Source organism: Ochotona princeps, chromosome 4 (assembly GCF_030435755.1).
Source record: "Ochotona princeps isolate mOchPri1 chromosome 4, mOchPri1.hap1, whole genome shotgun sequence".
Taxonomy (NCBI): domain Eukaryota; kingdom Metazoa; phylum Chordata; class Mammalia; order Lagomorpha; family Ochotonidae; genus Ochotona; species Ochotona princeps.
Genome location: NC_080835.1, coordinates 82,656,574 through 82,682,044, shown reverse-complemented (window position 1 = coordinate 82,682,044; position 25,471 = coordinate 82,656,574). Strand labels below are relative to the sequence as shown.

The window sequence follows — 25,471 nt, the reverse complement described above, 5'->3', positions numbered from 1 at the left end:
ATAGGTAATGTTCTGAAGGACTAGTGATGGAATCAGAATGGGAAAATTTAGAAAGAAAAATCTTTCAGACTATGAGGAAGACATACTATCCCACTCTACCACTAATTGGTTTCCTTTAATTTTGATAGGAATTAACCTTAACCCCATTCATTCTTCCTCTCTGATGCAAACTATTCAATGGATAGAGATTAATAAGTATCTTAGGTAGACTTCATAACTGTTAGGGATTTTTGTGGAAATATGAAAAAAAAACAGACATGATCAAAACAAGAAACACAAAGTATTGATTCAGTTTGGCCTTAAGGCTCAATAATAGTTGAGCTCTTGGCATAAACACTAATGCTGAAAGTTAGATGTTCGCTTCTAGACTGACTAATGTAATTCTACCATTGTCAGAAAATAAGACTAAACACAAATAAAATAAGCATAAATGATATGCTAAGAAAAAAGTCTAAATTTCAGTTTTGACACAGAGCCTTCTTCTAGTCTTTAATGCCTTGTTACACTTTCGCTTGCTAGAGATAGTAGTTGTAATTTTGCAATTGTTAATTAAGAACACTATCAAGTACTTTTGTATATCTTTAGTATTTATCTTCCTCTTGCTAGTTAATGATAACTTTTATATAAATTTTCCTTTAACAAATAAATTCTGTGGTTTTTGACCTCTAAATAGACACCAACTCACACCAGTCACGATAGGTTCTGAAAACCCAAACAAATGCCAATGATGTGAACAAGTAGTAATCACAGGTGCCTTCTGTGGTTACAGCTGGGTTTTAGCCCTAATGATTGCAGGAGCAAAATGTTTTATGCCTTGAGCAGGGGCTATAATCGGGCAATGGTATTTGTTGCCAATAGCTTTTGCACTGTCAGTTTAGTTCATGTTCATTTTTTCTTTTGTTGTAGACTGTTATCCTAGTCCTCTTGCATGTATAGGATTTCATCCCTTCCCTTTCCTGACTTCCCTTTCTCCCTATCCCATCGTCCCCCTGTGTTTTACAGTAATACAGTCCTTCAGTTATAGTCTTGACTCCACTTTCTGCTCTTTATATGAGTCATGACATTGTAAGTATAAGCAATGGTAGAGAGCCCAATATTCTGTTGTCTAGGTACATTTAATAATTTAATTAGAGGCCCACTTTCATTCAGGAGTAGAGATACACACTGTCAATATTTTTGATTCCTGGCACTTTGGTCTCCATTACAACCTTTGTTTCTGACGTTACAATTGTATATTTACTTTTTCTTCTTTGTGCTTTGTATTTTGGATGATAGTTGTCTCATGTAAGAGTGAACATATATGAAACTGGTCCTGTTGGGATTATTTCACTAAGCATAATGGTCTCTAGTTGGGACCACTTGGTTGCAAATGGTAGGTAAAATTTACGCTTCTCTGAAGACAGCACAACTCCAGGATGTTACAAAGTACCAGCTGCACAGAAACTTATCAGAGGTGACAGACCAGTGCTGGGTTCTAGAAAAGCCTGGACAGAGCAGAGCAATTGCAGTGGCCGTTTTCAGGGTGAAGGCATAAGTCAGTGGAAACATTACAACTGGAGAACATGCAAGATAATAGGAACAGCCCTGTTTAACTGTGTCTCTCTGGTGGAATGGAGAGACTTGAAAGCAGCCAGTGATGTATAAAAGTGTGGTCCATACTGCTCAGTCTGAGCTCCTGGGCTGTCAAGTGGAAAAACCAACAATTAAGTGTGAAACCCAAAAGGGAATGTCTTCCTTCTTCTGTCATCTGATGGAGTCGCTCCAGTGACCTGTTGGTGAAGTTGGGCAAACTACCACCAGGCACATGAAAGTGTTAGCAAAATACAGTTCTGGTATCGCAAAGCAGGGCAAAGAAGACAGATCCAGGGCTGAGAATTACCCATATAAACAACTTTAGTTATCAGCTGGATTGCCAGGGCTCAGGCAAACAGCATCTGCCATTTTCAAGCTCCAAAATTCATTAGATGTCAAATTTCCTAAACATTGACAGTTATTTCAGAGGTTGAGCAGCAGAAAAGGATCGACTATTAGCCTTCACAATTATACTAGTATTTGCAAATAAATTAAATACATATACAATCTTTGTCATAAATATTAAATTTCTTAAAGTGTTATTATTATTATATTGAAAATCCATTGCAACAAATCACCAGTCTAAGAAAGTTATGACCAACTGATAAAACCAGTGTTGTTTTCAACATTGCACTTTTACATGATCAATACTTTAAAAAAAAGTATGAATATATGTAAGGAGGGAAATGAAACTAAGTCATATAAATGGACATTTACAAAACTGTTATTGACAATTAAACATGTAATTTGAGTATACTTTATGTCTTTAAAGATTTGTTTTCCTTATTCTTTGCTTTATCAAGAATTTGATTCTACTGCACATGATTTCCAATTTGAAAGAATTTCTTCTACTGATTTCATGATATCACAATATATTGGGGATTTTTTCTTGATTTTGTACTTTCCTGGTTCAATATACTTTGCTTACCTCATTTTATACATTTTCCCCAAGTGTTTATATATTTTCCTGTCAAATAAGTGGTCTTTGATCTTTTAAATCTCCGAAATATCTATCTCCACTCTCAGGTAGATGTGTTCAAATGAAAATTCCCTCTTGAATTTTCTCTAAGCATTACTAACTCAATATGTGCTAAATTGAACCCACAAAATTTCCTGGTGCTGAAACCAGTAAGTAATGAACATACCTGTATCTTGCCAGTTGACTTAACTGTATACTGACACAGGGATTTTGCCTAATGCCCCTGTGCGTTGTGATTTATCAGCAAAGTCTATAATTTCTAGTTACTAGTTAATCATTCCTTGCATTTCCATCCTGAAAGCCCCTGTTCTAAATGATGAACAACTCTTGCCTGGACTACTGCAGTGCCAGTTTGTCAAAATTCCCCAGGCTCAATAATTAGTTAATTTTAATGATTTTTTTTTACACAGAAAGTGTTATTTTAAAAACACAAATCAGATTATTGTACTGCCACAGGCCCTTAGAAAAAACCCAAAGACCACATGGTTCCACATACGTTTTTTTCTAAGACCCTGGCCCTTTAGTTCCTCCGCAACCATTCCCCTTGGAACTTCCCCTTTCATTACGGCTAAAAATGTTTCCCCTGTTTTTTTAACCAGCATACTCCCAGTTAACATTGATTTAACTTTCCATTGTTATAGCACACTTTAACATCTCTCCTCTTATAAACACTGATTTCACCTATCAATGTGAGATCAGTGTAAGCAATTTACATAAAACATTTAATTACAATAAAACTGTAGAGGATACATATTTAGGTGTCCTAGGGTAAGTACCATAAGAAAAAGATAGAAGAATAATTTGAAATCCAAAAATCTAACCCAGTTACAAATAGCCTAATGGTACCACCTAACTACAGTGAGACTGGCCTACATTCAGAACTCAGCTAACAACACCTGCTGGTGTGGATGTGAGGAGAAAGGCACCCTCCTTCACTGCTAGTGAGAGTGTAGGCTAGTACAACCACTGTGGAAATCAGTATGGAGAGTGCTTGGAAAATTGCAAATAAACCTGCCATATGACCCAGCTATCCCGCTCCTAGGAATACACCCAAAAGAAGTGAAATCTGCATGTGAGAAGGAGATATGTAATCCTATATTTTCAGCAGCACAATCTACAATAATAAAGACATGGAAACAATCCAGATGTGTGTCCAAAGAAGAGTGGATAAAGAAACTGTGGTACATCTACTCCATGGAATATTATTCAGCTATTAAGAAGAATAAAATTACACCACTTACAACCAGGTGGTCCCAACTAGAGACATTATGCTCAGTGAAATGAGTCAATCACAAAAGAACAAATACCATATGTTCTCTCTTATATAAGGAAACCAACATGAGAAGTGTAACTCCAGTAGTCCAATCCATACTGTTTTTTGTTTGTTTGCTTGCTTCTTAGGCTGTATCCCAAGTGTTTTGATGTTTTTTTTTTTTATTTCAGTTTGGTTTATTCCAAATAATTCCTTTTCTCTTGTCGAAATCATCACTGGCTCACGGATTACACAGTGGCATCATTTTTCCCAAGAGACTTTTGTGTGTCCTCTTTGTCACTCATGTGTTGGTTGCTCAGTGGTGCATTTTTTCATGGTGCTATAATTTGCGGTTGATGTTATTGTTGTTGTTGTTGCTGTTGCTGTTGTGGCTGTTCTCATACCAGTTGTTGACCTGGTTTCATGGCTTCTCAATTATGGAAATGTATAGTGATGGAGTGCTGGGGTCTATCATATACAGATGTGGGGGAATAATGGAACATGCATCCCTGCTTTCAGATGAAAGATAGATTCCCAATGAAACTGTTGGAAATGTGCAGTCAATGGGATGCTGGACTGTCTGACATTGTCTGTACCAACAGTATCAGGATACACTTAAATAAGAGAGTAATACAATTATGATTCTTTATGAAGGACTACACTATTGTAGTAAAATGGGGGAAATCTATTGGAGGGTGGGAGTCTGGGGGGTGATCCCAGCCTATATGAAATTGTACCACATAGTTCCAAATTCAAAATAGAAATATATTTTTAAAAAGGAGGTTTTCAGGAGGCACAGTCATGCACCCACAAACACACACATGCACACACGCACATCTTGGAACAGTGGAGACTGCTTCCTTACTGTTCTGAGTTTTACAGGTATACAATGTTTGTCCTGCTCATATTGACAATGAAAACTCAGTTTGTTTCAAGAAGAGGCTTTTAAAAAGAAAAAGATTTTCCATAATCCCTTAAGACCTACTTCAGTTTCCATGAACTGCAAGCATTCTTTTGGTGCTTCTTCCGGTGATAATATAAGTGTAATGGAGAAAATCCCTTTAGTGAAGCAGGATAGAAGTGGTACTTAATACATGGTTTTCTTTTCACATGGTAAAGTGGAATGAAAATGGGCTTTGGACATAGATTTCTGTTTGAAACAGTGCCTCTTTCAGAACACAGATGTGCTAATTTTTGTAGTTACATGCACTTCACCATATTTTATACCTTTGTTAAAAACTCAAGGAAAATAATAACCACCACAAGACATGTTATGGTTTGAGTACTAAATATAACTGATCATTGCAAAGCATGCCACACCATAAATATACCAAATTATGATGCTTTAGAATATTTGTAAAAAAGGCATAATTGAAAGTATGAATCTATTTGGGTGCAAAAATTTGAAATTCAATTATAGTTTATGTTATAGCTTTTGTTTTATTATGAAAAATACTTTCTACAATAAATATTTTTCTGCAAAATACTTTTCCCACAAACTTTTTGAATATATCCCTACAGAATATTTGTCAAAATGCTTTTAGTTCTGTTTTCCCATAAAGTTTTTAATATATCCCCATATAATATTTGTTACTTTTTAGTTATTTTAAAGATTTTATTTATTTTTATTGGAAAGACAAATCAGATTTATAGAGAGAAGGAAATAGAGAAAGATCTTTCATCTGCTGGTTCACTCCCCAAATGGCTGAAGTGGCAGAGGCTGTGCCAATCAAAAGCCAGGACACAGGAGCTTCTTCAGGGTCTCTCACGTGGGTGCAGGGTCCAAAGGTTTTAGGGCCACCATCTATTGCTTTCCTAGGTCACAGGCAAGGAGCTGAATGGGAAGTGGAGCAGCTGGGGCACAAATTGGTGCCCTTATATGATCCTGGCACTTGCAATGTGAGGGTTTAGCCATTGAGACAATGGGCCAGGCCCTTAAACCTACTGCCAATATAGCCTACAAAGAAGCTGATTGCAACGTAGATGATGAATAAAATAAAATGTAGATGATGTAAACTAAAATAAATGATGAATGAATAAGTTGCCTTTAAGAAACTACTTTTTTTTTTAAAGATTTATTCAGTTTATTACTAAGTCAGATATACAGAGAGGAGGAGAGACAGAGAGGAAGATTTTCCGTCCGATGATTCACTCCCCAAGTGAGCCGCAACGGCCGGTGCGCGCCGATCCGAAGCCGGGAACCAGGAACCTCTTCCGGGTCTCCCACATGGGTGCAGGGTCCCAATGCATTGGGCTGTCCTCGACTGCTTTCTCAGGCCACAAGCAGGGAGCTGGATGGGAAGTGGAGCCGCCGGGATTAGAACCAGCGCCCTTATGGGATCCTGATGCGTTCAAGGTGAGGACTTTAGCCGCTAGGCCACGCCGCCGGGCCCAAAAAGAAACTACTTTTAAATAAAAATAATAATGATATTCTAAATCCGTGAATGCTAGACCGTAAATCATGGAGTGTTTTTCCTGTAAACTGTATTTCTTCCTGTTTGGAATTCTGCAGGCAAAGAAATCAACACATCTGTTTTGATTTATATGTTGTTTAGAAGTTGGTTTTTGCTCTCCTATTGTCTTCCTTCCTTTGAAGAGCTCTCTTGCTGGAACCTTGTAGTTCTACATTAGTAGAATGAAATAACCATGTGATCTTTGCGACCACCAAATTACTGCCAAGGAAGACAACTTTCCACTGAATGGAATTTTGTTGCTCGTGCTGAGTATATCAAATGGCCTTCTGCTGATTCCTTTATAAGCTGTGGAAGGAAAATGAAGCATGTGTTTCCATTACGTAGGCTTGACTCTGAAAAGAAATGTGCAAACAAGCCAGTATGTTTTTACTGAGTTCTCAATTAATTTAATTTGGAATGTAAGTGTGCGTTCCAGCTGAGATGTCATAAGCTGAAGGAAGCATGTCTAGGGCTGTGCAAGTGCGGCCTGTGATTACCTCTCGTTGTGATCTTCAGTGACATTGTCCAGAAGCAGATTCAGAGAAGCTAGAAGTACTTCATTGTGACATGATTAAAGTGAAATATTTTCATGTAATTTGCATTTCAACTCATCGTTTATGGTGATTAGCTTCAGTAACTTTATGTACTGTAACTAACCACCATTTAAAATTCTAACAAAATTAGCATTTACATATTAATAACCTATGATAATGCCTTAAGGGCATCAATTAATGAATTCTGGCCCAGCATGCACTATCTACCATCTGATTGAGCCTTTTCAAATCTAAACATGGGGATCTTATCATTTTAACACCAAGTAATCAGCGGAAGAAAGAATATGGTCTGATCTTATAAAGCTTTCAAACAAACAGATTGAAGAGAAATAATTTTTAAAACCCAGATGGATAATGATATTTATTTTAAAGGAAAGGTAATAGGCCATATTCTGAAAACTAACAGGTGGAAAGTGGATAAATATTGAGTGAAAGCAACAATTAGGACAGTGAAAACTGTGCAGTGAGAGGTCAGAGGGAAGCTGTAAAACCTGAAATTAACAGCATTGCACATCCAGCACTGGGCTCCACACTGCAGGAGGCACTGACAGGCTCATCATATTCTAGCTAGTGAAAACTGAGCATAGGAAAATAATAATATCACATTGCCCTGATAAAAATGTAAAATGTACAGTCATGTTTTGTCAATTATGAAGGAGAAAAATGTCTCATTAAGAGCGGTTAAATTATTAGCAGTTGATACATAGTTATGATTATAATTGGCTTCCTCACAAGGACTCATTAAATTTCTGTCATAACCCCTGCAGTTTTCAGAGACCGAGCTTTGATTAAAACCTAGTAGTGAGTTAATGCATGGTCAAAAACAAAGGACGAACATATAGTGATGGAGAAATGGTCAAAGGTCACTCTGGAAAGACAAGTTTTTAACTGCCACGGTCAACTTCTGTGACGTTCAGCTAGACTTTCCATGCCATTTCTAGTTGTTTTCTTATTTCCTCATTTTGTGTATTGCAGGGTCATTCATTCATTTATCCAATTAATATGAATTTGCATCTTCCACAAGCCAATTTAAGGGTCTGGGAAATACATCATTAACAAAATGATCAATTTTACCTCTTCTAAGCAGTAAACTAAGTAAGGTAAATTTCTACAATAAGGGACATGAAGAATATAAATAAGGTCACTAGGCTGGGAGCATCATTCCATAGAAAAGTCAGGCACACTATAAATATGTGGTACTTTTGTTCAGGATAGATTCTAAGCAGTCCACCCATATGAACATAAGCAAGAGGAAGTAGCTCATATAACGGTTCTGATACAGATGGCAAACCGAGCTTAAACAACAGAAAGAGTTTTTGCGAGGAATACACAATGATAGGTGAGTTTAGTAAAAGCAAAAGTGTTATTAAGAATTTCTTAGGCTGCATGCCTAATCCACTAAGTATAATGCAATTTCAGAATTTTAAATTAGAATAAGATGTACTCTTAATTTTTTTAAAGATGTATTTGTTTGGTTTTTATTGGAAAGGCATATTTATAGAGTGGAGAAACAGAAACAAAGATCTTCCATGTGCTGGTTCACTCGCTACAATGACCAGAGCCAAGCTAATCCAAAGCCAGGAGCCAGAAGCTTCCTTTAGTTCTCCATCATGGGACAGAACCCCAAGGCTTCAGGCCGTCCTCTATTGCTTTCCCAGGCCACACGTAGTGACTTGGATGGGAAGTAGAGCAACTGGGACAGCAACTGGGTCCCCTATAGGATCCTGGTGCTTGCAGGGTGAAGGTTTACCCACTGAGCTGTCATTCTGTGCCTGAGATGCGCTGTTGTTTACGTAATCTACTCCATGGACAGTAATTGAGGAGGAAGAAAACTGAAAATGTCATACTCCATTGAGCCAGAGAGGATAATGAAAATGTATAGAGGTGAATAAATTCTTAGGTATCTTAGATATTTTGGAGGGAAAACTCAAGGTTTACTCACGACAGATGTAATAAGAGAAGGAAGAATCAAAAATATTTTAGCAGGTGGCCATGCGACTACATTGCATAGGGGAAACCAGAAAAAAATATTGACAAAATTAATGAAGCATTCTGTTTAGGTTCATCTGGATATTAAGTGCTAATAGATAAAGAGAAATATCAAGTGAACTACTGAAATTTGAGTCTGGAGCTCAGAGGAAAGAAAAAGACAAAATTGAAGATATTAACTGTGACAACTTTGGAACATGGATATATGGAAGCTGATGAGATTATCTAAAGAAAGACTGTGGAAAGATTGCTATTCCATTATCGAAAGTTTGGTAAAATGTAAAAATGTAAGCAAAGAAAATTGAGGCTGCACTGTGAAAAACAGGAGACTCAGAAAAGTGCACTACTGGAATAGTGCATTTTAAGATAAAACAGGGTCCAGCACAGTGGCCTAGCGGCTATGTCCTCGCCTTGAATGTGCCGGGACCCCATATGTGCACTGGTTCTAATCCCGGCAGCCCTGCTTCCATCCAGCTCCCTGCTTGTGGCCTGGAAAAGCAGTCGAGGATGTCCCAAATGCTTTGGGATCCTGCACCCGTGTGGGAGACCTGGAGGAGGTTCCTGACTCCTGGCTTTGGATCGGCGCAGCACCAGTCATTGCAGTCACTTGGGGAGTGAATCATCGGAAGGAAGATATTTTTCTCTGTCTCTCCTCCTCTCTCTATATATATACCTAACTTTGCAATAAATATAAATAAATCTTTAAGAAAAAGATTAAATAAACAAAAAAATTGTTAAGGTCTTTGACATCAGCTCCACATAATGATTCCATTTCTCCATTGGATGATTCTTTCTCAATCTAAATCAGTCATTTCTAAATCTAATCATGTCTAAATTACTGTCACATCCAATTCCTAATTTTGTCACAACTTCTAAATTGCTTTCGCATCCTAATCAGTTTTTTTGCTTGTTATCTGCCAATATTCATGTAAGAATTCATTTTGTTTGTATGGTGAATATTTAATTTCTATAATATGATAGCTCATACACATAGTAAAATATCACTACAGTCAAGAAGCAAGAATGATGGTAACCAGGGGGAAAATCAGAGGCAGAAAATGAGAGAAATCGGACCAAGGGGTATATAATAACCAGTAGGATGACTAAATCCATGTCTGACATCAGGACTATAGCAAATAATACTGTTTTTAAACTGAAAATAGCAGAGTAGATTTGAGGTGATCTTACCACAGAAAGTTTACTTTTCTTGTATTGTTACACTCTGATTGACGATTTACAGGGGATTTACCATGTGTCAGTTACGGTATTTTTGGTGTGTTAGATGTGGCTGTGGGAAATGAGGTCTTGTTTCTTATTGTAGCAAGGTTTACAAGTCACTTCATGTGCTTCTAGTCAGCTTCTCTTTACACACTGTGCCTCTGCCTGACAAACTACTTTGAACTCACTTGTCAAATCTCAGCTACACCATTGCCTCTTGCATCGATACTACCATAAACAATAAACTGTAACACATCTTAGCTAATCTTTTGACTTATGAAACTTATGGAAAGAAGAATTCCCCCAATTACATGCACCTGCTATGCAAGACCAATCATGTGTCTACCCTTGACCCCCTAAGTTTATTTTTCTGGAATCATGTTCAATGAGTAATCTCTCGATCACCTAAATTTATTTTTCTGGAATTATGTTCAATGAGTAATCTTTCTTCTGTAATCTCTACCTCTGTTGTGTGATCCCTCAGCCTACAAATATTTACTAATTTCTCTTACCCAAAAAATATGACTGCACTTGATATTCTGGATGGTCATATGCTATGAAGACAAATTTTAATGAAGTTTGTGTTTTATTGATACGTAGTCTGATTGTTGCTGGGACAGTGAGCCTGTAAACATGTTGTAGGCATTCATTATGACTCATGTTGTTTATTATCCCTTGGAAGTCAGTGTGCTATGTGAAAATCTCTGAGTATGTTTTTGCCAGGTACAGATGTTTGAGAGCTGTGGTGGCAGTGTTTTATGTTTTGTTACCTCAACCAGCTGTCCGTGGATGGCTTCACCTTGCCCCCCCACTACATTTTGATTCAAGTGGTTGAAGTATACTTCTTCGCCCAACACTTCTAGATTCCATCATCCTTGATGTGATTTCATTCAAAAATTTAAATGCAGGAAATACATTTCTATGATTTTTCCCTATTTTAAGGATGTTGTCTATATGATATAACATGTGTTTGTTCTTTTTAAATAAATATACCATTCACAGCATTTTTTATAAAGTCTCACAGAGAACTCATAGACACCTAAATATGTCATTAAGTGCAAATATGAAAAATGCTTTCTCATAAACTTGGAAATCTTTAAGCTTTCATTCTTTGAAAAATTCCACTTTGGTTGCATCTGCCAGAGTTCACAATATGCCTATCATATCTACTATAATTCTTAAATGGTTTGTTTCTGAATCAAGTTCTAGTCTCAGACCGGAGAATGTTCTTAGATCAGAGAAGAATGTTCACTAAACATTCTTCTGAAAGAAACTCATCTACAAAATGTGTATATTTAACCTCCTACAAAATGTATACTTAACCTTTTTTTTGTGACCTCTATATTCTTGCATGTAGTAATGCTTCACCCTTTACACTGAAAATGCAACATGTCCAAAACAGAACCCAGTGTTCCCTGTGTAGAGTTGTGCTTCTCCCACACTATCTAAGCAAGATGTTTTGCAGCTATCTAAACGATCACCCAAAGTGGTATATATGTGCATACATTTTAATTAACAAGTAATGGTCCTTTTCTCCAGAAAAAAAGAAGGTTTCAAGTTGTTTTTAGCTGCTTCACATGCACGCTAAAATATAGCTCCTTTTACCTTAGCTAAAAAGCTAGCAATTCTTTGAGGAATACATCCCACATATAATATGTGGATTGGGTAAAATGAAAGACAACCTAAATAGCTTCTTCCTTTCTGATGTGTTCTCTTCCTAGTTTCCAGGCATTGTGAAAACATGCTGTATATTACACTGATTCTGGGTCAACTTTTTCATAGAGCTTTTGGGTTTTATTGATTCCATCATAACAGATACATTTTCCAGCTGCAGGCTTCATTCACGTCTGTGTTGCTATGGATACAGTGTGTTTCAAATTGAGATAAATCATTAAGCCTTTTAATATAAGAAAAGCCTTAATTTTTTCTAGTCTAATATAGCTTATGAAATAGAAAAAAAACCAATAGCTTCAAAAAGTGCTATGAAATACTAGATAAAAATGGATAATGTATCTTCTCTCTCATTTACAGCTACAATTTTCTTTCCTAAAACATGTGAATAATAACAGTAACAATCAACATAACATTAAGAATGAAGTTGCATGTGAAAAGTTTTAATTGTAAACATCTATGTAAAGGAAGATACAGACTTTTTTCACTGTTTACCTACCCTACAATTTCTTGCTGGGACCAAGGGTTAATTAAAAAGATTATTCCAGGCTTCACATACTCATAAATGCTAGCAATTTGAAACAATTTCCAGAACCACCAGAAAAAGAGAACTTGTATTGTTATTGGGTTTGCACCCAAGTCCTTATAGCCTACAGGTAGAATAGGTGAGGTAGCATGTATCACAAAGCATATATCTATACTGAGTAATCCGTGAGAGGAGATAATCAGCAGCTCTTCAGTACAAAGCCAGAAGAACCAGTGGAACTTTGATTGACAGTCCTCATAGGATTACCTTAGCCTGGTGCATAAACTCATTTCAAAGCGCTCCCTGTAAAATATAATTGCTAGTTCTTATAATCACCACTCACATTATTTGTATGAGTAAAATATCATTAATATTAGAACTCTTAAAAACGTGGCAATCAGGAATCAGCCCTGTAGAATTTAATCCATATTGAGATCTTTATCCCACCTGGTTAAGTCCCACCCTGCTCTTAGCTTAGCTCACTGTTGGGGTCTTAGGTAAATAAGCATTCTCTCTCATCTTTTTTTCTCACTTGCTTGCTTTCCTTCAATAATTTACTGACTATGCTTTCTGCATGAACTTACTGACTCAACACATTCTGTGTCTGGTCACTAAGATGAATGCATCTTCCCTTCCAATATTCATGGACAAGAATCTGGTTAGTGTTATTCAGCAATTGTTGTTACAATAAATTTAACATGTTGATAAATCTTTATGTGCAATATATATTATATATAAAACCTAAACATAATTATATAAATAAACCTAGTTGTTAAGAAGCAATGGCATTAAAATATCACTAATGATTGGATAGCGTTTCTGAGAAGTTGAATAAAACGACATTTTTGCTGAAAGCATTGTGATTTATTTATTCAGTTGCAAACTCAGAGGATATATTCCTTGGAAATGTAAGATGAATAAGAATCTCAACAAGCTCATGGCTACTTCATTCCTAAACATGAACTGTATCAGAAGCAACTGTAACAAATACAAAATCTCAGGCTTCTAGGCATCATGTAGAGTATCGAAATGAAAGAGAGTGATCACTAATTCATTGCAGGAGAACCAGAGAAAGTCTATAAAAAGTTAAATTTCTGTATTTTTCAAATTGGTAATTCATAAAAAAGCAGATGTTTTAGTAGCTATGCCAAACATAAAACTGGGTGAAATTCCAAAGTGAGATCATAGCATCTTTTTCTTATTGCATTGCATTGCGTGACACAATTTTACATTACATTATGTAGCACAGTTTCATAGTTACTGGGATTCCCCCAATCCCTCCCCAAACCCTCCCTCCATGGTGGATTCCTCCACCTTGTTGCATTACCACAGTTCAAGTTCAATTGAGATTCTTTCATTGCAAGCATATACCAAGCATAGAGTCCAGCATCTTATTGTCCAGATAAGTTCAATGGCTCCTTGGGGAGACCATCTCTGGTCTGAAGGTAGAGCTGGCAGAGTATCATCCCAATCAATTAAAAGCCGCAACATGACATCAGCAATAATTTATAACGTTGTGGAATTAAATGACATAGTATTGAGTAACCAATATGTTTTTTAAAAATGCAAGTTCTTAACCACATTCTGTGACTTCTTCATTGACATTTCAATTCTAGTTTATATACTACCGGATTCTATAATAGTAATCTGTAAATGGCTATAGATTACTATTCAGCTGTCTCGTGTCTATTTTCATTATATATTTAGCATTTTATAGCATTGAAGCAAAATTTTGCTGAACCTGGCTTTTTTCAGGTAGTCTAGACTGGCTTAGAACTCTAACAAGATATTTGTCAACAGTTTAGGTGCAGAACAGTTTTAGGAGGGGTGTGCAGAGAAATCTTCAATACCCTGGAGAGGAGAAACTAATCTTTATGTCCCACCTAGTAAGGTATAAGTGAATCCACGCTGACTGTTTCCTGTCTGATTCTAAGCTTTCCTTGTTGTTCTCTGTTTATCTATTCTAGATTTTTTGTTTGCTTGCTTGTTTGTTTGTTTTGAGGGATTTCCTGAGCGATCCTGATGGTCATTGGCAGGGAGGGTGGGGACCCAAAGTTGGAACCAAGCTAGGACCAGAGAAAGCTCCCCTCTCTAGTCCCGAAGGAAGTTTGCTGTTTTTCTGTTTCTGTGGACTGCTCAGGGCTCCTGGCTGTTGTTCTGATGCCCTTGGATCCTGTGAAGAAGGATTTGGACTCCTTCCATCCCATGTGGTAGATCCAAGCGGGAGTGGATGACCTCAGAGTTCTTGGACTCCGAAGGTACTCCAATTCCCCGTAGTCTCCTTGGCAGAGACCATAGCATCTTAAAAACATGGGCAACAAAAACTTCTATTCCAGAAATTAGTCCTTGTAACATAACATAGTACTTTTATAATTGTATTCACTTGCCAGAGAGGAGCAAGAGAGAGGTAGAAAGATTGGTCAATAGCTACAGTAATCACACACAATCACTTGTGCTATACTGTCATAACCAGGGCAGTCCAAAGCCCAGCCCAGTATCAGTGTCTCAGTGAGAGGACCCACTCAAGTTCTGAATGGGTAAGGAGGAAACAAAGTTCTTAAATAAATTGTGAGAGGGGAAATATGGTTACAACCAATATGCAAAAATTCACTGTGATGCAAAAGTGCCAGAAGACATGGGGTAGGTGGTTGAAAGAGAGAATTGATGTGAATGCTATAGTTTGGTGGCCCATGCACATGGATGGTAATTAGATTAACAATTACCTCTCAGAGACTTCTGTGTCAATAAGGGAGGTGGAGTGCACCTCCTACACTTTGCCAAGGTGCATTTTATTTCTGGAATCCTTCTCATAAGTTTCCAAATTTTTTTCCATAAGAAATACTTTACTTCAACATTTTTAATGTCAATGTTATCTATGCAGCTGAATTTTGAACGTGCTAAGGATGAGTACTTACACTTCCAAGAGGCCAATCTATATGTTACACGCTGTAGCTGTATGCTTTAGCACTTTCTCCAAGACTTAATTTTGATTCTCATTCTTTCTGTGCATCCACCTAGGAAATGTATTTAAAGCCATGAAGCAAGCAGAAAACAAAATTTTCACATGTAATAACTTTAAGGGATCGAAGGAAAATGAGTGTTCAGAAACAATAAGAAATGCCCAGAGGAGTCTAGAGAACATAGCAATGATGTTAGGAAATATTAGAAAGAAGTATGCAAAAGTTTCAATACAGCAGAAAATTCTAGTAAATATAAACTAAAATTTAAGACTTAGGAGGTGTTGGGTCATTAGTAAAGTTGATCAGAGTAGTGGCTAAGAAGATGAGTTGGAAACAAAGTAATTAGTAACTCCTGCAAGATGGATGCAGTCAAGTACTGTCTCTGATTTTGACACAGCTTCCTGAATTCCAGTTCCCAGCATCTGAGAGCCAGCAGATGACGACTTGACTACTTTGGTACCCACCACTGATGATAGAGACCTAAATGGTGTTCAAGACATCTGGAAGGCCCAATACTGGCTGTTGCAGTCATTTGGGAAGTAGATTTGCAGATGAATGTCTCTCTGTCACTCTGTCTTTCAAATAGATAAACTGGTAGCTGTGACAGAGTAGCAAGAGATAGGAAGCCTGGAGTAATCTGAGGGTCCAGGGTTCCAATCCCTGTTCTGTAGCCAATTGCTGGCAAGGGGAGGAAGGTTGGCCATAGACCACCCACCCAGGTAACATGGGACCATTGCTTTTTTTTGTAAAGAAGCATTGAACGCAGTTATGGTGAACTTTGTCCTTTTATTAGCTACCAAGCACAAGCTTATATATAGGGCAGGGCAAGAGAAAATAAGCCTTCGGGTAGTAATAATATTATTATAGGGTATGAGGATTTATTATTTATTACAAGTCTAACCAATTAGTGTTACAGTTGCATTGTGTAGCCCACCACAATTTACATAACTTACCCACATTCTGAGGTTGTTTATTACAAGACTGTCACAAAATGCGTATGAGTAGGGTAGGTAGGGGGAGGAGGCAACCCATTTACTGGAAAGTACCCAAATTACTAGAAGAGGTAGAGGGGGAAGGAGATACCCAGGGGACTGTGGCCCCCTTCCAACTGCACGGGTTTGCAGGGTCCTCCAGGCACTGCCAAGACAGGAGGGTTGTCTTTAGGCTCCAATACCGTGGGGCTCTCTAGGCAAATGCCAGAACCAAAGGAATTTCGAGTCTCAAGGTGTGTGCTGAAGCTATGGTCCCACTACCCATCGCATGGCTAGCTAGGTTGAGACCCATCCTGGCACTTGTTCGCCCACATAAAGTAAGTCTTTGGCTTTGTATAATGGGAGAGGTGAGCTAATTTAAAAGTTCTGAGGGGAAGCCCTTATGATGAGGTGAATTTAAAATACAGGAGACAGAGAAGAACAATAGCTACAGTGTAGACCATGTTTTCTAATCACACTGCAGTGGTCATGTTACATTCATTATACCTCTTAGAGTTTCCTACTTCATCTTGAGAAATACTAAACTAAGGCCACATCATTCATTTGATTTGTTGTCATAATAGGACTATACATCTTCACAAATTATGTGGAAATTTAACTTAATTTGACATGTGATGAAAAGATATAAATAACTGATATCATCAGGTAAAACTTGGAATATTGCCAGGACTTTATATTATGTGTGTATTTAAACAATACATGGTACAAGTGAGCTCCCTAGTAAAACAGTATAGACTATAGATTGAATTATTTCACTTGAAGTAATATAATGGTTAGTGTTTGTATGCAAAAATATATTTTAGTCTAATTGTCATTACATATACTTAGTGACTAGACATTGATTCTTCTCAGTTATATCTAGCAATTTTATATGAGATAATTAGAATTCAGTTTGCTTCTCATACATATTATTACATTTATACACAGCTTGGTGTACTATAATTTTTTTGCATTTACATGTTCTATTTTTTGCATGATTATTTGCATGCTAAATAGCCATAGATGAAATGTTATTGTCAAGCATGCTTTTAATTTAAGAGTTCTTCTAAAGCTAGAGAACAATTCTAAATGTTGAAATAATTATATTTTAAAATGTGGCTCTATTGAACTAAATAGAATTGTGACCAAGACATCACACAAACTTTAGTTGTTTAACAGCCAATCTCCACACATAGAAAATCAAATAACACTTTCCTACCAAACCAGTGATCCAGATTAAACAGGAAAAAAAAAATAGGATGAAAAAAGAGAAGTACAATTGGAGATCTGTGGAAGATGACTGACAGAATATATCCCAAGACAAAGCTGTAAGCTGAGCCTTACGATAGCTTCAAAATGAATACATAGAATGGAGGCAAAACAGCAGACAGCCAATGGAGACAGAGAAGGAGAGAAGAAATAAAATTGTATTTTGATGGAAATGAATGGAAGCAGCTAAATGTTGATTCAATGTTAGAAAAACTATCAAAGCCCAATAGAATAAATGTAAATGTAAATGAGTAGTGAGCACCAGAAAAGCGGAAGTTGTAAGGATTACCTTGAAAACTACAGAAGGAATTAGCAGTAGAGTGGCTTCTGTGCAAAAGGCCATTATTTGTTGACATTGTTTAGTACTGTAATGTTCTGTGCACACAAGATATGACAGAGGAAGAAGGTCAATATTTGAAGTACACGACAGCTGAATTTCTTTGGATTTTGGGGGGGCAGGGTAGAGATGAGGTGGGAGAGACATCAGACAACAAGTCAGTCTGGTCCACTCAATGTAGTCTCACCAAAAGTTCCAAGGAAATCTGCCAAGTCTTGATTGCAAATCCCAAGAGTTCCTAGAATAAAAACATGATCTAAAGAACAAAGCTTGGAAATGACATGGCTTTAAAGTGCTACAACAGGCAATAATATGAAATATCATTGTATATATCAATAAGATAGAGTATATCATTTTACATAGTGTTTGTTTATAATTTCTTAAACAAGTACTGATAGCTACTTGTAGTTTCATCCCCAGAGTAAAAACCAGGATCTATTTTATGTTTAAATTTTAAAGCTGATACACTTCCTTTTTCAAAGTACCAAAAATAAAAAACAATATGTTTTTCCTTACTTGTTGCAACTAATATACAGAATACCAAAAGCAGTAATGTATATGAACAAAATTTACACTTTGAAATTTGTTTATTCTTTATAGTTCTTGCTTTTACTCTTGAGAAACAGTGGTTTTCCGCTTACCACTGGCTGAATTCTTTGCTTAGTGGAATGTTGAACTTGTGATGATAGACAAAATTAAAGCAATATCATTGTAAAAGGGAAGACTCCTTGCTGCTGACTTCAGATCAGCTTAGTTCCACTGTTGAGGGCAGTTGGAGAGTAAACCAGCAGATGAAAGATCTTTCTTTCTGTATCACCTTCTCTCTATATATCTGCCTTTCCAGTAAAATAAATAATTAAAAATTAAAGAAACAATAAGACAGAAAGAGGTGGGGTGAAAGTGAAGGATTTGGCAGGAAGTACATCATGCTCTTAAAATTGCATATATGAAATACATTAAATTTGTTCTCTTTAACGTAAAGAGACAAAAAGTTAAAAAAAAAAAAAAAGCTAATTGAACCAGATTGTTTGTCATATTGAGTTCTGGGCCTGGCATAATGATTCAGTGGCTAAATCATCCCCTTGTAAACCTGGAATCTCATATGGGCGCCGGTTCGTGTCCTGGCTGTTCCACTTCCCATCCGGCTCCCTGCTTGTGGCTTGGAAAGGCAGAGGAAGATATCTCAAACCCTTGGGACCCTGTAAGACTTTCCTGGCTCTTGGTTTAAGATCTACTCAGCTCTGGCCATTGTGGCCACCTGGGGAGTGATCCAGCAGACAGATCTTCCTCTCTGTATGTCCTCTCTGTGTAAATCTGCCTTTCCAATAAGAAAAAAAGTAAGTCTTAAAAAAAAAAAGATTAAGTGCTTTTCCTTAATTGGAACAAAACTCAAGGTAACACTGAGAGACTAAATCCAGAAGCCCTGGTGGAGCATTCACACACAGTGTCTGATCCAGCAACTTGACTGATCAGATTGCCTGAAATAGAGGATTGATTTAGATTAAACTCAAGATTCACAAAGGTTGAATTATGGTGTTCTTGCTACATTGCAAGATAATGACATCCACTCACATTGCCAAAACAAGTGTGCTTTGTTGGTCAATCAACTCTAATAAAATTCCAGCTCCTGAATGAGAAAACACTTTGAAGTTGAATCTTCTTCTGTTATCGACTTTTTAAATTAACCTGAATATATTATTGATAAACATAAGTGGTATAATGGTTTTATGTGGTATCTTACCTCAAATCCTAATAAATAACAGCAGATTTAAACTATATAAATGTGTATGACAGAAAGTTTAGGTCCAAGTTTTCCATTTACTAATTGCCTCTCATATCTTCGTGAAACAACAGTTTTACATTCATTATCTCAATCCTCGCCACTTATGCATTCGTAGTGAATGCAAAGAAGAGCAAATCAATCCAGCCACTTGACCAATAATTAAAAACACTATTTTTTTTCATTTGCTGCCAAAGATAGTTTTCTTCTATCCATTAATATATGACACTAACATGTGTCAATTTTCTATCCCAGTTTGGGCAAACTGAATGTTAATTCTGGTTCATTAGTCAGGCTTTAGCTTTTGAAGATGTGTATATTGCTTAAGGTATATTGTCTAATGATATTAATCATTTTCTGTTGATTTTTGCCTTTTGCAGTTGCAATTATTGTTTACACTTATTCTCAAATTCAAGAGGCATAATAAAAAAGAACAGAAAAAACATCTCCATGTTTTACTAAATTATTATGTTAAATTAGGTTTCATTATTCCCTAAAATCTAAATGCTATAGAATATACAAACCGGTTCTTAAGAAATTTTTTTCAAATATCTAACAGTGTTTTAGTGAAACAAAACCAAATGTATTTCTAACAAATGAACTACTTCCAAGATTAAAACATCTAGGTTGTACAGTACCCTTGACTTAGTAATGAATGCATCAATTGAAAGTAATAAATAAAATCAGAAAGCAAAAATTTGATAGGCTCAAATACTTCTTAAACTAACAATATGAAACAGGAGAAAATAGAATCATTAGTCATACCTGATGAGCTATACAAATTTGGAATTGGAGCAGACATTTAATGGTCTCAACAACAACCAAAAGTATTCCCTTTGCAGATTATATCCTTTAAAATGTAAATGAGGAAAAGTTACCATTTGGCATCAGAAACCAGCAATGTGAAGTTATCATAATATCATTGGGCAGCAACTTCCAGAAGGAACTTACTCTCTTTATGACAATATTTTGTTGGCCTTGCAACGACTGAGGCTGTATTTCCTGAGGGTCCTCTCACTTCAGGCAATCTTGGTTATATTGGGTTTGGAATTGCTTTGTCTACCACATTGACCCCAATTTTTTAAAACTCACAGCCCAAGACTTATTTCTGAGACACCGTACCTTTTCTTTTCAAATATGATTCATGACAGCACTAAGATTGTGATTAAAAAAAGAAATGAAACTGTATTGAAGGGGGAAAAAAAGAGTGACATTTTACATCAAATAACAAATGTAGGCCAATTCAAGAGTAAAAATGAATGCCCATAACTTAGCAAGAAGGAAATCAAGGGAACTTAGGTGTTACCTTAAGTAATACTGACAAACTTCAAGTGTTAGATTGGGTGTTTAGTGCAGCATTTGTTACCTGCCACATATACATCCTATATTGGAACACTTGGGCTTGAATTCTGCTTCCAAGTTCAAATTTCTGCTAACATGTATTTTGAGAAGCAGCAGATGATACTGTAAGTACATGGCTTCCTTCCAACCACGTGGGAGATACGGTTTGAATTCCTGCCTCCTGCCTCCTTTGATCCTAGCCCAGTCTTGGCTATTGCATGCACTTGGGGAGTGAACCAACAGATGGAGGATTTCCTTCTGCATCCATCCCTCAGACTTTCAAACAAAAATTAAATTGCAAAACATCCGAAGTGTTTTCTAGTTTTACAAGTAAGTAAATTCAAATCAGGTTGTTTTTTTAAAAAATTATTTGTTTTTACCTGATTAATTAAGAGTAACGGAGACGGGGAGATAGAGAGCAAGATCTTTTGTCTGCTGGTTCAATCCTCAGCTGACCATCATAGGCTGATGGGCCAAAGCTGAGAGCTAGGATGTGCTTCTTTATTTCCAATCAGGAGGCAGAGACCTAAGCCGCTGGATCATCTTTACTGGTTTTCCCTGGTCATTAGTAGAGACCTAGATTAGACATGGAGCAGCCAAAATATGAACTGGCATCCACATGGAATGATTTCATGACGATATGGCAGGCAGCAGTTTTGCCAGCGATGCCACAATGCTGGTCCTTCTGATTAGTTTTAAACTCAGACCTTTAATTCAAATCGCCTTGACACAATGTAGGGTTTTGAATATAAGCTCAAGAATTCATGATTTGATCATGCTTGTTTTTCATACCTAGTCTCAGAGTCTTGACTTATCAAAGATTCAGTGATTGTTTCTTAATCAAATAGAATATAGATTTTAAAATTGGTACATGTGAGTGTTTACAGTTTTGTGCTGTTTCTTCCTTTTTTTGCAGTCTGTTCCCAGTACTCCAGAGGAGTCTTTGCCATTTTTGGACTCTATGACAAGAGGTCAGTGCATACCTTGACCTCATTCTGCAGCGCCTTGCACATCTCCCTCATCACACCAAGTTTCCCTACGGAGGGGGAGAGCCAGTTTGTGCTGCAACTAAGGCCATCCTTACGAGGAGCGCTGTTGAGTCTACTGGATCACTATGAGTGGAACTGTTTTGTCTTCCTCTATGACACAGACAGAGGTAAGTCCTGTCTCCTAACTACATGAAAAATCTAATTGTTCAGTGGAATGGCTTTGCATCCATTTAATCCTTAACAAAACAAGGTGTTTTCTCTACTCTCACACAAAAAAATCAACACAAAATTCTTCTGTGATCTCATCATCAAAACGCGGAAAGGTTTTACCCACATACACAAAGAAATCCTCTGGCATATCTTCAACAGACACCTGCTAGATGAAGCCAATCTCCCTTCAGTTATGACACTATCACCCAGGAGAGAGACTCAAACTCCACCAAAGGAAGGTTGTGTTCCAACAATGCTGCCCCTAACTGCAAATATCAATTGCAGGCTCCAGGTTGTCTCACTCATGCTTGTAACTACACATTTTGGTTCTCATGACCTTCTCTTTGGGTTCAATTAATTTATTAAAGCTATTCAAAGGACTCAGCAAAAAAACCCCACTTTTGTCATTTGATATAAAAGAATGCAAGGAAGACATGAATGGGGTGATTTGTGGGAGAAAGAGCACAAGACTTGGACCTCTACATTCGTGCATGGAAAGCCCAACTACCCAGGGTCCTCCAACACTTTCCTATATGGAAACTCCATTACAGGCATGATTCAATGTCTCATTGACCATTCATTGGAGCTCAGTTTAATCCTCAACTTCTCTCTCTGCTTTCCAGAAATTGAGCGGGTAGTTTCCAAGTTCCAATCCTCTGAATAACAGCTTTGTCTTTCCCATGACACACACACACTATCCTATATTTATCTAGGAAGTCCTCTCTGGTCACTAATCATTCATAAGCATATAAAAGGCACCCATGTCACTCCAGAGATCCAAAGGAAATGTATGTCAGGAAGTGCAGATGAAGACTATATATGTCACAATATCACAGCACTAAATCCTTAAAATTTGCATGAATGACTTAGTGCAAATGAGCAAGATGTTTTGGAACATCTTAATTGTGACTTAAACCATGGGGTTGAGTTTGAAATATAAAGCCTTAAGTGATTAATAAATGGTCATGGCAATAGTAGCACATATTTAGTAGGGCAGCCTTTCATTTTATCTTTACCTCTCAGACTCAAAAGGTTGATAAGTGAATCCACATGATTTTCTCATGTGTTGGAAATATGAGGTGAATCAGTAATGTATTACATCATTAAAACTACATGCATTTTATATAATAGTCAATATTAATTTTTTTCAGTGGAAGCATAATTTAAGTAGTTGCCATAAATAACTTTTTTTCTCTGTATTTTATCCAGAAACTAGAATCCTAGCAAGACAGTTTATTTCAAAAACAAATTATGGAACCACCTGTTTTTGTATTCAGTCATTTTCCCTCAAAGTTTGAAGTTACGAAGTTAGAATGAAGTTCAAAGAAAGTAATATTTTAATAACATTATTTAACATAACTTTGTGAAAGGAGTCATGACTTCAGATATACTTTTTCCTCACATGAAAGAATACAGAAAAATAAATGTTTTAAAGAAATCATCTGTGTTCAAACTGTTCAAAGTACTGTTTCTTAAACTCAAAGGTGAAAACTCACCAGTTGAATTATCTTTAATCATAAAACTTACACATTTAACTAAACAAAGTATCTCATTTAAGATGCTACATAAATTGTAATACTAGTACATTACTCCTGCTGGCATTCATGGTAAATTTTCCTTTCAGAAATGTAATATCTTTTGTATATTTTCTCAATAACTGGAACTTATTCTAATTTTATTTGAGAATATGAGAGTCTTATATTTTAGCATATTATTTTTCTTTTATTTTTATTTAATTTTCTTTAATTCCTACAGAAGGAAGTACATATTAGAGGAAAGTATACTGAAAATCAAATCAAAATGTCAATAGATAGAGAGAGAGATAGATAAACAGACTGTACATAACCTAGTTCTCCTTTTGTGTCATTATGTGACAGCTCAGTTCTCCATTTGGGGGGAAAAAATGCTTAGCCTGTGATAGCTTGGCCTCACATAAATATCAGTGGAATTTGTGACTCATGTTTTCTCTCTGACCCTGTATAAGTCAAATTTCTTAAAGAGAGTTTTAAGCATTCATGCATGATTAACCTTCCCACACAACAGGGATTTAATATGACATCTTCCTTTTGTATCAGTTTGTATTTTACTGGGCTCTCATTCGATTGTACTCCAACATTAAACCATTTCTTATTACTTCTTGCCATAGGATCGGTCTATTCTTAATTAAGCATATCCTTGGTGATTTAAAGAATCCTTGGCCTCCAGAAGCTAAATCCCAAGTGATTTGGGTACAATTCCTTCTAATAATGGCATCTTGCAAACTTTAATTTACTTACTGGATGAAGTCTGTCTTTCCAATTAGTCATACTAGAATTTAAGTCTCTGGTTTCTAACCATTAATATATATATACCTTTTTAGTTCTGTTTAATAGTTACTTCAGAATGGATAGCTAATCTCAACCCAACTTCAAAACTTAATGGTCTGAATTAAAAATAACTGGTCCAAACTGGAAATATGATTTCATTTATATAAAGAATAAACAATATTGTAGAAGTTGAAAATAAAATTATGCTTACCTAGGTGTGGGGAGAGAAGGCACAAGGAAAGAATGGGAAAAGGTTACTGAATGGACACTAAGCTGTATTTAGATAAATGGAATAAGTTTTCATGTCTTGCATAGTACACAATTATTAAAAAAAGCTGGAAGCAATTATTTGGAATTATTTCACCATTAAAAAATGAACCTAGAGGATATTATTTTGTCCTCATTTCAACACTATATAGTGTAGCCATGTATGAAGATCACTCTGCAGTCCATGAATATGTCCAATTTATATGCAGAATTAGAGAGAGAAACAGGGAGATGGAGAGACCTTCAATTGACTGGTTCATTCTCCAAATATTTACCATGCTTTGTGCTGGGCCAACCCAAAACCAGGAGCCTGCGGCTTTTTCCAGGTCTTTCCCATGAATGTCATGGACCCAAGCACTTGAACTGCTGATTTCCCAGGCACATTAGCAGGAAAGTGGGTTGGAAGTTGAGCAACCAGAATTCGAAGTGGTGCCCATCTAGTATACTGGCACATCAGGCAACAGTTTAACATGTTCTTCAACACTGTGCGCCACAAACCAGTTAATTTTTTTTTTAATGTGCCAAGAACATACACTGTAGCAGTGTCTTTTAATAAATGGTGGTGGAAAAACTGAGCACATGTATTTTCCCTTTCGAAATAAACTTTTTTCCAAGAATTTTTTAAACTGTGTCTATTGCCCAAAATTTCAAATGTTTATGGTACATTTTTGGTCATTTCTAACACGAAGTGAATTTATGAAGGGAGAGATAAGAATAAATAATCATAGCTTTCTGAAAAGTCTTATGCTCTTAGTTGTTATTTTTCAAAAATATGTGATAGTAAGAGTTCTTGATTTCATTTTCAGAGTGAGCAATGGCTGACAGCA

The 25,471-nt window shown here is 36.5% G+C and overlaps 1 protein-coding gene across 1 annotated transcript in view; it reads left to right on the top strand.

The window, feature by feature from the left end:
- Window positions 1–25,471, top strand: part of GRIA4 (glutamate ionotropic receptor AMPA type subunit 4) — a 318,830-nt gene that overhangs the window by 100,018 nt on the left and 193,341 nt on the right. The window contains exon 4 of the mRNA XM_004585025.2: window positions 21,789–22,028. Coding sequence (XP_004585082.1) covers window positions 21,789–22,028 — 240 coding nt within the window. The remainder of the gene's footprint in view (window positions 1–21,788; window positions 22,029–25,471) is intronic.